At 37.9% G+C, this 14,082-nt stretch overlaps 1 protein-coding gene across 5 annotated transcripts in view; it reads left to right on the top strand.

Annotated features, from left to right (window-relative positions):
- Positions 1 to 14,082, top strand: part of LOC126345893 (ATP-dependent 6-phosphofructokinase) — an 86,084-nt gene that overhangs the window by 38,020 nt on the left and 33,982 nt on the right. For all 5 annotated transcript variants that reach the window (XM_050002144.1, XM_050002143.1, XM_050002141.1 and 2 more), the window contains exons 7-8: positions 7,221 to 7,409; positions 8,000 to 8,190. In XM_050002144.1, the coding sequence (XP_049858101.1) occupies positions 7,221 to 7,409; positions 8,000 to 8,190 (380 nt within the window). The remainder of the gene's footprint in view (positions 1 to 7,220; positions 7,410 to 7,999; positions 8,191 to 14,082) is intronic.

The raw sequence follows: 14,082 nt of genomic DNA, 5'->3' as shown, positions 1-14,082 counted from the left end.
CCATCAAGCTTACTGGGCTGCATCAAGTTAAGTAAAACAGTGTGCAAAATTTTAAAGAGGTAAAAACACATTATGTGAACTTTGTGCATGGTTGATTTTAGCTCATACAACACTGTGAATGAAATGTAGATAATATATCAAAATTGTATTTAAAATTGAGAACATAATGATATCACATTTCATTCTGGAGTTATTGGGCTTTATATCCAAAGAAGAGTCACACGAGACTTGCCCATTACAACCTTACATATTGTGAATCGTGTGGTCATAACAATCGTCGTATCTTATAAACAATTCAAAATATGTGGGTATTTTTTTTTTCAAGATGTAGCTTGCAATAAGGCACATATGTTGTACCATAAATACTTGAAATTTTTTTGTTCACTGAGATACAGAACTAACTCATCCACAGCAGTGAGAAGTTGTGTCAAGACACATTCGGACATCTGTAGCACTTATGATAACCCAAGCAATGCATGTATACATGTCCACAACACCTGGGAAATGGCATAGCAGGAAGTGTGTACACTCCCACAGCAGCAAAACGGTTAAGTTGAATTGTATACTTTTGAAGAAATTCCAGTAAAATGGGCGATTTTCAGGGATTTTAACTCAGGCAGCTGAAGTTATAGAAGAGTAGGTGTGTGCAGCAGTGTAAGCCCATTTCTATGTTCAGTGACTTACCTGATACACTGAAAAACATGTAATTTTATGTATGATATTATACCTTCATCACATTTTCTTGTGCTAAACCACTGAGCATTGTATCCAACAGTACCTCTGTTCCATTAGTTAAGTCACAACTTATTAGCTTAAAAAAACTTTATTATTATTTATATTAACACTGACATAATTTTCATTGTTTACGTTGAGTGTAATTCATTGTATTTTCAGTTATTAATTTTGAAAACTCTTAATTTTCTTATTTTCACTATATATTCCAAAATAGATTTTAGACCACTCAGAACATAATCACACAACCAGATTTGTTTGATGTAAGCAGAGATACGTAAGATGTATTTAAAGTGATGTAGTTGTCCTGTAACAGCATTATACAATATGTGGCTGTGAAGGGTAATGTGCAGTTAGGTTTGAAAGATACAGTTAATAAAATGTTCCGTGACATCACTTGTTTTCAATACCCGATCTGTCAATATCCCTCTTCTGCAATTTCTCTTGTGATTTATTTTTGTAGTACCCACATACACCTCCTCACAACTACACAGAGTCCTATAAATTCCCATTTGTTTCAAGTGATTGGCGAGCATCCTTGCCCAATTTTAGGTGATCTCATATCTTCGGGGTGGGTTTGTATATTACTGCAGTGTTCTAGTTCTACTTTTTCAAGATTTTTTCCTATGCAGTCAGTAATGTCTGTAATGAAAAGCAGGGAAAGTTTTGGCTCCAAAAGCACTTGAGCATCGCTGTGATTTCTATGTGGTGGTCTTAACGCTCTTCTTACCTCGCCAAAGGAATAACCATTCTTGAGCAATGCACTGATAAGATGTTTTAGTTCTACTGCAAGCAGCTCTGGTTTCCTTGTTGATCTATCTGCCAACGTTTTTTGATGCCTCATTCTTCTTTTGGGTGGTGTTTCGAATTCTGACGTAAGTAACAGTTTGTGCGCATTGGTTTTCAGTAAACCATGTGGCCCAAGCTAGCATCTTCTTTCTTGGAAACTCGCACACGAAGAAAATTTAATTTTCTGCCTGCCTGCTCCACAGTAAATGAATCTTCAGGTTGATTCTGTTGAGAATCTACTTCCCCTCTGCCATGCCGCCAAGTACTGACAGCCAGAAGTGGATATCATGAGATACAGAGAGGCCACAGAGATTGTTATCCACCCCAGGAATTTCAGTAAGAAGGAGGAGGGCATGAAATTGCATGACATCTGGATTCTTGTGCTGAAGAACATGTGTACCAGTTTTCCACCATGGGGTGATAGCAACAGTGGATGACAGCATTCAACAACAGCCAGTTGTGCTTGGCTATTCAAAACATGTGATGTTACACCACTCCATGTTAGCACACAGAAGCAGAATTTTGATGCAGTCAGTAGCGAGCTAAGATTCAAAAAAGTTACAATCCGCCCTTGAAAATGTTCTCTGCAGATGGGGTGATACCTTGGGTTTTAATGTGAAATCCATTCGACCACGGTATATATAATAGCCCAAAACATTACATTAATTGTGACATTTCTGGTCATGGAAGTTTACATTTTACAGATTTGAAAGATGCACAGAGTTTGAAATGGTGCATCTCAGAATGTGAAAAGAACTTACTGACATTGTTAAAAGACCTAGAGTGTTGAGAACTATGATAAGAGAATTTCTAAAAATTCTTAGAGATGCCAAATGGTGTTAATATCAGGTGGAAAAAACCTGTATTGTTTGAGAATGTAGTCTCGAGGACTAATTTATTGGTCCTGAAAGCAGATGATGCTACTGAATCATTAACTCAATTCCAAAATGGGTGATGAAAATGTCCATTAAATCAGCCAGGCAATGTCCACAGCATTTTATGTGTGTGTCAAGACAACAAGACACTCATCTAATACTGATGTGTTTTTGTTGTGTATCCCTCTGTCATGTGGTGATATTTAATACATTCTCCAAATCTCAGTATAGATTGGACTGCATAAGGAAATGTTCAGTGACAGCCTGTTTTTCACATAGCATCAACAGGAAGTAGTATTGGTGTGGTGTGTTGTGTTGTGGTCTGTAGTTCCGTGTACTTGGTGCAACATATTATAAATGTCCAGCCCAGTTCAAATGTGGACTCTGGATAGACCAGGTCATAAGTGGTCTACGCTCTTTTTGTTAAATAACTTCTCCACAAACTATACAGAAATATTAAATGCTGTTTTTGTGTTTGTAAACATAGTAGTCACTCACAAATTGCTTCAATGATGGTAGACTCTCAGACTAAGTCTGTAACATTCTGCAATGACATTCCAGCTGTGCAGACCAACAAAAGTCACATACTCTTGGCTGGTTTGAGACCATACTACAACTCTCCCTTTTCATATTTCACTGCTGCATTGAAGCAGACTGGTAGATGCTACCAAACATTATTGAACTGTACATGTTTCCATCAGAACTCTGCAGTCATGATGCATCCTCCTTGATGAACAGTTATGGTGATGGGAATAGGTGATGAAACATGGGATGGAAAAGAAGTACCATGCTTCCTGACTGAGCGTAGTGGAATGATGTGGGAGACCTGCACTGCCATACTAGGCAAGGTCTTAATGGAAGTGGTTTACCGTTTCCTTCCTCTGACTGTAACGGGGATGAATGATGATGATGATGATGATGATGATGATGACACAACACCACCAAGTCATCTCGGGGCATGTGAGATTTCCTGACCCTGCCAGGAACCAAACCCGGAACCCCATGCTTGGGAAGTGAAAATGCTACCCCAAGCCCACAAGCTGCGTATATAATGAAACATGATGCAGTTAATTTGATGTGTGCGGTAATGAAAAAAATGGGTGTCTTTTAGTCCTGTAGAGACTAAAATTTGTGGTTCTTGCACTCACTTTTGGACTATAATTATTCAATGATATCTGCAGTTCGTGATTAAATCAGAAAGCTTGACAGTGTTATATTTAGGTTGGCTAATAACCCTGACAGCCAGAAATTACTTACAGACACTTCCGTGAATAAAAATCTAAGAAAAGCCCATCACTAGTTTGGTACATAGGTCATATTTGCCAATCATCTGGCCAAATCTAACACCAAACACATTTGCAGAATGAATTATGAGATGCTGGTGCAAATTTTTGAGACTAACCAAATAAAAATCAGAAAACACTGTTTCCACAGTTACCTTCAGAGTAGTCTACTCGTGCTTCTAAGAAACGCTTCTATCAATTTCAACATAGTAGGGCTTCTGTTAGCTGAATTGTATTAAAAATAGTTGCGTTTCTGCTAGAATCTCCTCTCCCCCGCCCCTCCCTCCTATGAATTCCCTCACAATGAGTGAGGTGTTTGCAGGTGCATTCTCATGACATAGCAAGTCTTTGTTTTCTCATCTGTCAGGGAATCTGCATCTAACATCTTCCCTCAAGATCCTCAGAACATTGCAGAAGAACTTCCCTGAAGCTGTCTGACCATATGGAAGAAATTACTTACAGACACTTCTGTGAATAAAAATTTAAAAAAAGGCCATCATTAGTAGTGGCCTGAAGTTTCTGCAAAATTTGACATGTGTTTTTGGCCTGCAGAGAGGATGGCATATTCTTCTGTTAAAATTGCTGTTTTATTTCAGGGTCACAACTGTACATGTATGATTCATCAGTAATTGATTGTGGACAGGAAATTTTGCTCAGCTTGAAGTGCTGTTTGCAGTTCGGTGCGCCCATGAACCAGATGATGTGTTTGGTTGACGTTCAAAAGATGAGGAATGGACTCCTATACAGTTCATCTCATGTTCAATTCATCAGCTAGAATTCATCATCCCAGTGATTTCACAAACTTCGCCTTCTGTCTTTGTGGATCACGTCATGCACTTTCTCAATTGTTTATAGCTGTGCATGTTGACAGTCAGCCCGAGCGTATGTACTCCTCTCCAGACTCCCAGCCATCTTTAAATTGACTAAACCAGTTGAATGTTCTTGCTTGGCTCAAAGTCGCATTTTGGAGGAGTGGGCTTCTATTTCCTGCCTGACCTTCCAGGCAGTAGGAGGAATGGTTCTTTTGAAAAAGACATAGTTAGTTTCCTCCTCAGTACTTCCCTTATCTAAAATTGACTCCATCTCTGATAATCTCATTATGGGTACAGTATTAAACCCTAACCATCCGTTTACAACTTTCTTCAAATAGTATTTCGTCTTTCTCATTTACAATGCATATACAAATAATTTGTCCTTAATGTGCTTAAGAATGTAAGAGAGAACCAATCACTCATCGATTTCTATACCATCAGCTTTGTAGACCAGTGGTAACTGCTTCCTGTGGTACATGTTTCGTGTCATGTATATAGCATTGAATCTGCAAAAAGGTATAACTTTGGGAGGTATTTATAAGAGGATGGAAAATTTCCAAGTAAATATTAAGTCATATGTAAAAATTATTGGAACTTTTATAAGATTATGTTGTATTCCTTACTTAGCAGATGTTTCTGTCTCACTAAGTTTGACACATGCACCAAATTGTTTATAGCACATTGCTCATTGTTATAAAATTTTGCAGCCAGTTTGTTCATATGTGGTACACATTGTCCAAAAAATGGTTAGTGATTCAACTGGTATCAAACTACAGACAATCTTCCCCATGGCACGCAAAACCAAAACTGAGATTGATTTTCAGTTTCCTCTAAAAGTTCCTGTATTTTAGTCTCAGATAACATTAAAAGAAGGAAGCGAAAATTGAGTGTTTAATGTCCCATCGGTGATAAGTGCATTAGATACAGCTCTTTCTGGATGAGAATTGGGAATGAAAATAGCCATGATATTTACAAAGACACCATTGGAGCACCAACTTTAATAAATGATTTATGGAAACAATAGAAAACCTTAATCTATGCTAGACAATGAAATGAACCACACCCTGTTGAGTGTGACACCAGTCTGTCATTGCACACTCACTTAAACTCTTCCTGTTGAAGCATTGTCACTGATATCCACTAATTTGTAAATGACAGCCTTCCACTTACAGTTAACTTCAACATACACCCACTTTACGCATTCAGTGAAATTTTTGTGTCACTTGGCAGTTTTGGTCTCCAAATAACAAGTTACTGCTGCTTTCACTTGGGTGTTACCTTACTTGGATTGCACCTGACACTTCCTGTTCACTAAAGATCTGCATTTAGTTTGGTGTTTCTGGTAAATGAGTAGTGCTGCAGTTAATTTGTGCCTTGAAAGAGTAACCTAAAACTACAGGTTGAAGTCTACTTACAAGGGAGCAGCATATACACTTACAATAGCTAAAATATTTACTTGCTTTCTGCCAACAGTGAATATCATTTGGGTTTATGCCTGCTGCGAAACTTCTTGGTGCACTGATACTTAGCAGGGTCAGATAAATGTACATTCATAAGAGCTTTTCACACGAGAATACTATAACGCTTGGGTAACAAATTTCTCAGTTACTATATTTTTGTTGCTGTTTTTTTACTAGAGGTGCTGATTTGCACTCTCAGAGGTAAGTGTATCAACCAAAATAAATATTCAGAAAGTTCTCTCTTCTTACCTCCTCACAATCTTTACAGCACATATCTCCTAAAGAATATTAACGCAATGGTCACAGATGTATTTAGTCCATTCATATGTGCTTTCATATAGCTTGCCAAAAAATGGGTGCAACTAGCAAATATTTTGTTAAATTTTTTCCTTTCTTTCTGTCTGTGTACTTAGCGCTTGCATGACATTTGCTGTTATGCTATGTTTTTGCAACACAACGCTCTTTACTCATAAATGAAGTGTGTTAAAATGTATTTCTTGTACATTACTGTAAACATTCTGATTTGTTTATTCATGTGTTAAGTGATTTTACACATTAGCATATGCATATAATTTTGAAAATTGATACATGTACCCCCTGTGAAATGTTTTCCCTGAATTTATAAATGTTTCTTCTCATACCCAGCACACAGAAATATACAGTTAGTTATAAAATTAATCCTTGTCCATCCTATGTATCCTTTAGCCTCAATCTTACTCTTTTTGTACACTCACAAAGATAACGTTTTACCTTGTTTGTTGTAGTGTACTTTAGTAAACAGAAATACAACTGTATGAAAATAAAAACTGTGATATTTTATGCCTGTAAATGTTTCAAAAAGCGTTTAAGCTGGTTTTGTTAGTGAGCTAGAAATTTTCCAACATAAATGAATTAATTTTGAAATATTTATTGTGCTTAATAACAATAAACATCTGTTGCATCTTGGATCTTGACATCACTTGACTAATTTGTCATTTCATTCATAGTCAGTTGTGCGATTGTATAGTTTGATAATTGTAAATTACTTGAAAAATTATGTTATAGTCTGTGGACAGAGTAAAAATCTCATTGAGCATATCAAAGCTGAAATGGACACATTATAACAAACATCAGGTAGCTTCTCATATAGTTATTGATAACTTATGACAATACCATGTAATTTTCTTTTGTAATGTCAGCCACTTGTTTTGTGCATCTTTTCCATGGAAATTTAGACTAAAATTCATTTAAAAGTGCCATTGCAGAAATGGTCTCATTTTTGATTGACAGGAGCGGCTTGCAGGCCAACGATTAAACATTATTATTGTTGCGGAAGGAGCTATAGACCGTGATGGACAACCGATTACTTCAGAGAAAGTGAAACAGGTTGTTGTAGAAAACTTGCAGCAAGACACCCGTATAACTGTACTTGGACATGTGCAGCGAGGTGGCAATCCATCTGCATTTGACCGAGTATTGGTAAGCTTTTCATTTGCTGAAGTTAACTAAACAATGTAATTAAAATTTGTTATAAAGTTATTTTATGTCCTCATATAAATGCACGTAATGCTTATTGAAAACCTTTGCTTACAAACATATGAAAATGTTGCACTTTTTATTGTGGAAAGTACTGTTATATTCAGTCTGGAACATTTGACAGCCCTGCAATATACTAACTTTGTGTGTGTGCGCGTGTGTGAAGAACTAGAAATATTTCAAGAACTGAGTACCAGTTGACAAAAGAGACAGAAAATTTGGTATAGAACATGAAAAAAGTTAAATTGTTTATAAAAGTTATTTGTCACCAGCGCTGCATATAACGTCTGCATTGTGTACAACTGCAAGGCTGCTGTAGCTTACCTTTTATCAATGGCTTTTTGTGGGGTTTTTTGTTGCTGTTGTTAAGTCACCTTCTCAAGAACATTAAACATCATGCAGTTATCCTTCTATTGAATAAACACTTATGACATGAATGATGAGACCCAGTAGATTTAACATGCCTGTATTATGGATTTGTAAGATTACTTTTCATATTTAATTGTATACATAACTTTCTCTTCCTTTATTAGGGCTGCCGTATGGGAGCTGAGGCAGTTCTGGCTTTGATGGAAGCAACACCAGGTTCCGAAGGAGTTCTTATCTCTCTAGCTGGTAACCAGGCTGTTCGGTTGCCGTTAATGGAATGTGTAGAAAGGACAAAAGCTGTTGCAAAAGCTATGGCTGACAAACAATGGGATAAAGCAGTTCAGCTTAGAGGCAGGTACGTGTGTTTGTGCCATATTCACTTGAAATGAAGTCTAATTTTATGACATGTTACTGCCTTAGTGCTATCCCACCGATTAGTGAGGCCAGTGACTAATGTGCTGGATGCTGTTTTACCAGATACGCATGAGCTTTCTCATTTATAATTGGATGTGGGCAAAGTCACAGGCAGTTACATGCCACTCTGTAAAATGCATAATAGACTGCTTTTTTGATCAGCTTCTTGTAAAAATTATTTTTATTGAGAAGTAATAAAATTACTTTTGAGATACAAACAATAATAAACATACTGTGTTTGCTAACATATAAAACTGGCCAGCATAGAAGACGCACCCCAGTTTTGAAGACTTTATTTTTAGAGAAAAAAATTTAACACTTAGTACATCAATTAGTGCAAAACATTTGTGGTGTTTGCACATACATCAAATATCCGTGCAATATAAATAGGAAAAAGGTACTCACATTTTAATTTTCATCCTCAGGTCTGCAAAATTCATCCTCAGAAATGAAGGAAGAAATACTTGAAGCCGTCGTGTCACAATCTGAATTCTCATTCAATAAATTATCCGGTGTACCCTCCAGTGTGTTAACTGATTCCACACTTCTTAAATGATTTAATCACTGTTTCAGTAGTTATAGAGTTCCATGGAGCATTGACCCATGCACAAACTTTAGAAACGCTTGCTCTCTTTCTCTTCCCCAGAGGCATCGTTTCGGAATCTGTAGACTGCATCCATCTGTTCCATTCCTCCTCCATAAGTCCTGTAAATGGTCTGTTGGTACAGACATGTAATGGTTGAAGTAAACTAGTAATCCCTCTTGGAATTATGGCTAGTCTTCAATTCATTCAATCTGTTTTTAACATCTTCTGTTCTGTGAGAATGAAATTGATTCTGTACCAACAGGGCAGACTTCTTTTGTGTAATGAGTCTTTTTGTGCCCTGAGTTATTAACAATAGTAGTCTTAATGCTCTTGGACTCAACATTTCTGTTGGAAGGCAAATGAGAGATAATGGAGTCTCATCCATGTTTCCATTTTATGGAAGTTCAGGATTTTCTCTTTTCCTTGCATTTAAGGACAAATTGATGAATTCAACAAGTTATTCTTCATACTTGGCTGGCATCTTCTGTGATTTTTTATCCTGGTCCACATAGAAAGTTGATATTTCTTCACAAATCTTTGAACAGCTTTATGTTGATTTAATAAAGTTGGCAAAACCTCTATTGGTGGACACTATTTTGCTTGATAAATGATCATTTTGGTAGAAACTAAAATTCCCACTTGTCTGTTCCTAAAATCCGAGTGCTGGGCTGTGCTTCAAGTTTTGCCATTTAACTGCTTCATTTCTCAGATTATGTTTATTGTGAGGTGCTTTCTTTAAAACAACTTCCCTGTTCCGCCAGATTCTTATCATTTTTTTTCAGTTGGAGGTGGCCCAAAATTTCTTTCTGCAGCCCTGTTTCAATGCTCTTTAGAATATAGAATCACTTACAGCTTACAAATAAAACCACAGTATGGTATGACACAAGTGGATCTCTACATTAAACACAACAATAACTGAAGCTTGAATAAACAATATAAAAATTGTTAATGAGAGCTCATCTTATACAGTTATAATGCTCAAAATTCGGAAGGAAGCTAACAACGAATTGCTTCAAACTTAAACGTAGGAAGTTTGAGAAATGGAGCTTATAGATACCTACCGTAACTTGCTACCAACACATGACACACATCCAGTTTTTGGACCTATATCCAAAGGGAAAAAGTGCGGGAAAATAATGGTATATTATAGTGAAATGTGTAATCCAAATTACTTTTATTGGGAAGCAATAAAACTAGGTTGGAATGAAATAACTATTGAAATATGTAATCTCAATTTGTGTGTGCGTGTGTGCGTGTGTGCGTGCGTGCGTGCGTGCGTGCGTATTTATAGGGGAAACCACATTAATAACAAGTTTAAGTGCATCTGTTTATTTGAAACTAAATAATGGAGATGCTGAGTCACAGATAGGCACAACAAAAAGACTGTCACAAATAAATAAAACTTTTGGCCATTACGGCCTTCGTCAAATAGATGTGTACACACACACACACACACACACACACACACACACACACACACGACAGTAGTCTCAGGCAACTGAAACCACTGTGTGTGTGTGTGTGTGTGTGTGTGTGTGTGTGTGTGTTTTGTTGATGAAGGCCTTCTGTTGTTTGATATGTCGAACTAAAGGAATACATTCCAGAATCTTGCTAATTTTCAAATGTCTGCTTGTGTCTGTGTGTGTGTGCGAGTGTATACCGGTCCCTTTTTCCCCTAAAGGTAAGTCTTTCTGCTCCCGGGATTGGAATGACTCCTTACCCTCTCCCTTAAAACCCACATCCTTTCGTCTTTCCCTCTCCTTCCTGAAGAAGCAACCATCGGTTGCGAAAGCTAGTAATTCTGTGTGTGTGTTTGTGTCTTTTGTTCATTGTGCCTGTCTGCCGGCGCTTTCCCGCTTGGTAAGTCTTGGAATCTTTGTAGCGGGAAAGCGCCGGTAGACAGGCACAATAAAATAACACACAAACACACACACACAAAATTACGAGCTTTCGCAACCGGCGGTTGCTTCGTCAGGAAAGAGGGAAGGAGAAGGAAAGATGAAAGGATGTGGGTTTTAAGGGAGAGAGTAAGGAGCCATTCCAATCCCGGGAGCGGAAAGACTTACCTTAGGGGGAAAAAAGGATAGGTATATACTCGCGCGAGCGCGCGCGCGCGCGCACACACACACACACACACACACACACACACACACTTATCCATCGGCACGTACGCAGACACAAGCAGACATTTGTAAAGGCAAGGAACTCTTTGCCTTTACAAATGTCAGTTCCTTGCCTTTATAAATGTCTGCTTGTGTTTGTGAACGTGCGGATGGATATGTGTGTGTGTGTGCGCGCGCGCGCGTGCGTGTACACCTGTCCTTTTTTCCCCCCTAAGGTAAGTCTTTCCGTTCCCGGGATTGCAATGACTCCTTACCCTCTCCCTTACAACCCACATCCTTTCATCTTTCCCTCTCCTTCCCTCCTTCCTGAAGAAGCAACCGTTGGTTGCGAAAGCTAGAATTTTGCGTGTATGTTTGTGTTTGTTTGTGTGTGTCTATCGACCTGCCAGTGCTTTCGTTTGGTATGTCACATCATCTTTGTTTTTAGATATATTTTTCTCATGTGGAATGTTTCCCTGCTTGTGTGTGTGTGTGTGTGTGTGTGTGTGTGTGTGTGTGTGTGTGTGTGTGTGTGTGTGTGTGTGCGCGCGCACATATATACCTATCCTTTTTTCCCCCTAAGGTAAGTCTCTCCGCTCCCGGGATTGGAATGACTCCTTACCCTCTCCCTTAAAACCCACATCCTTTCATCTTTCCTTTTCCTTCCCTCTTTCCTGATGAAGCAGCCGCCGGTTGCGAAAGCTCGAAATTTTGTGTGTGTGTGTGTGTTTGTGTGTTATTTTATTGTGCCTGTCTACCGGTGCTTTCCCACTTGGTAAGTCTTGGAATAAAATAGAAACAAACTTCCACATGGGAAAAATATATTAAAAACAAAGATTCCAAGACTTACCAAGCGGGAAAGCGCCAGTAGATAGGCACAATAAATAAAACACACACACCGAATTTCTAGCTTTCGCAACCGACGGTTGCTTCTTCTCCTTCCTTCCTCCCCCCTCCCTCCTCCCTCTTTCCTGAAGAAGAAACCGTCGGTTGCGAAAGCTAGAAATTCTGTGTGTGTGTTTGTGTGTTTTATTTATTGTGCCTATCTAACGGCACTTTCCCGCTTGGTAAGTCTTGGAGTCTTTAGAGTGGCCCAGCAGCAGAGAATAAGCAAAGATGTAGCAATTATAATAAAAGAAGCCCAGAAGAATGAAATAAAAGCTACGAATATCTCAGACAGAGTTATACTGGTATGTCCGACATACTAATCTGTGTCTGTGTTGGAGGAGGGTAAGGGTTAAAAATTGGAACAGTTATAGAAAAGGTTACAAAAAGTGGCAAACAGATTTGCTAATACTGGTCAGATTGTCTTAGGAGGAGGCCACTTGCGTCTGTGTGTTTATTGCTCTTCAGTTGCACCTGTGCATCCAGTGCAAATATACAATGTCTTCAAAAGGTTTAAAATGTATATTAAAAAACCTTCAGTTACATGGCACGTAATATATAAAAACCAAACACATGCAACATGTTAAGATAATGCTGAAATAAATAAATCGATCCCTTAAGTCAGATTTCAAACAGTGCAAAAGAATATCCCCCACCCCTCCGCTCTCTCTCTCTCTCTCTCTCTCTCTCTCTCTCTCTCTCTCTCTCTCTCTCACACACACACACACACACACACACACACACACACACACACACACACACTTAATTGCATAGGTTCTTTTGGAGAAAGATTAAGTAGTGGATACTGAGAGATTTTGTTAAGTTGTAATGAACTGAAGATACAGAATACCTTTTTAAAATAAAATAGCCAAACAGGTTGCCGATGTTAGAGTACTATCTTCTGCTGCACGAGACTGAAATGTTTGCTGGCTAGAAGAGAGAAAGAAGAAATCGAGAGTGACAATAAGTAGTTCATAAAATATGTCAGCCACAACAAGATAGTGTTAAACAACTTTTTTAAAAACTTCTAGATTAGGAACTCCAGCAAAGCCTGACAAAAAGGGACATAAAGAATGGAAGGACATTGAAAATGCTGTCAACAAATTAACCACAGAAGATGTAGGAAAGAAAAGAAAATTTAGAAAAAAGCAAGTCATGTAGATCTGGACTGAAGAAATTTAAGTGTTTGCTGAGGAAGAGTATGCAGCATACAGAACACTGTTAGACAATACTACAGCAGAGGATTGGTAAGTCTGTTAGAGAGAGCGAAATATAGTAAAGGTACATGTGTGACAGACTTTCTCTTACGAGGCATTGAAAATGTTACATAAAGAACAGAAAGACACTATGAAACTAAATGTGATTGATGAGGAACACTGCCCCTCATACTACAGAAATCCTTGATATGAAGATGAGAAAGCTGAGGAAGACAGACAGTCAGATCAACATCACAGATTAGACAGCATCTCTTCTGGAGATGTTACTGACACAGTAAGAGCCTTAAAAGAACAAGAAGCAGCAGGAATTGGCAGTTTAATGTGGACTTCTATTTAGTGTTTTAAATTAAGCAAATAAACAGTTATTCATGGTTGAAAAGCTTCAGCAGCAGGTAGGTTTTGGTGACTGTTCCAAATCCATCATAATGGAGTTAGTTTGCCTGTAGAGTGGAAGACATAATAGAGGCACTAAGACCATTTATTGGAAGTAAAATTCAGTGTAGAAGACAATAAAATCACACAGACAAATACCTAGGTAGTACTTATCTTCAGGAGGTTACATTCCAGTATTGTCGATAAATGTTTAAAAGGGAAAACACTAATCCTAGCTGTCTTCACAGAGGTACAAATTAATAGTGTAAAAGCTGGGATTATTATGATTATGATTATGATTATTATTATTTTATTTTATTTTTTCAGTTTTAAATTTGTATTGGCAGTACTGGAATTTCACATTTTTGAAGTTAAAAAGTGGTCAGCACTTTGTCTATATATAATTTTATATTAGAGACACGTGCTCATTGTGCAGACTTTTAAATGATTCTTCATTTAGACTGAAGTTTTTCTTAGAATTAAATGTCATAAAACCCACACACAGGACTTCAAGATGGGATACAAATGTGTCACGTGCACTCAAGGTTGGCTGAAGTGGTGTACTTTTTCTTCTACTGGTGGTTATCTTTCAGTTGCCACATTATTTGCATGAGTTTTGATATTGTCACTGGAGAAAGGCAGTGTGGGTTAGGCATGTGAGCTACATTGTT

The sequence above is a fragment of the Schistocerca gregaria genome, chromosome 1 (assembly GCF_023897955.1).
Source record: "Schistocerca gregaria isolate iqSchGreg1 chromosome 1, iqSchGreg1.2, whole genome shotgun sequence".
Lineage (NCBI taxonomy): Eukaryota > Metazoa > Arthropoda > Insecta > Orthoptera > Acrididae > Schistocerca > Schistocerca gregaria.
The sequence above is the reverse complement of the archived record's forward strand: the minus strand, read 5'-3'. Positions and strand labels throughout refer to the sequence as shown.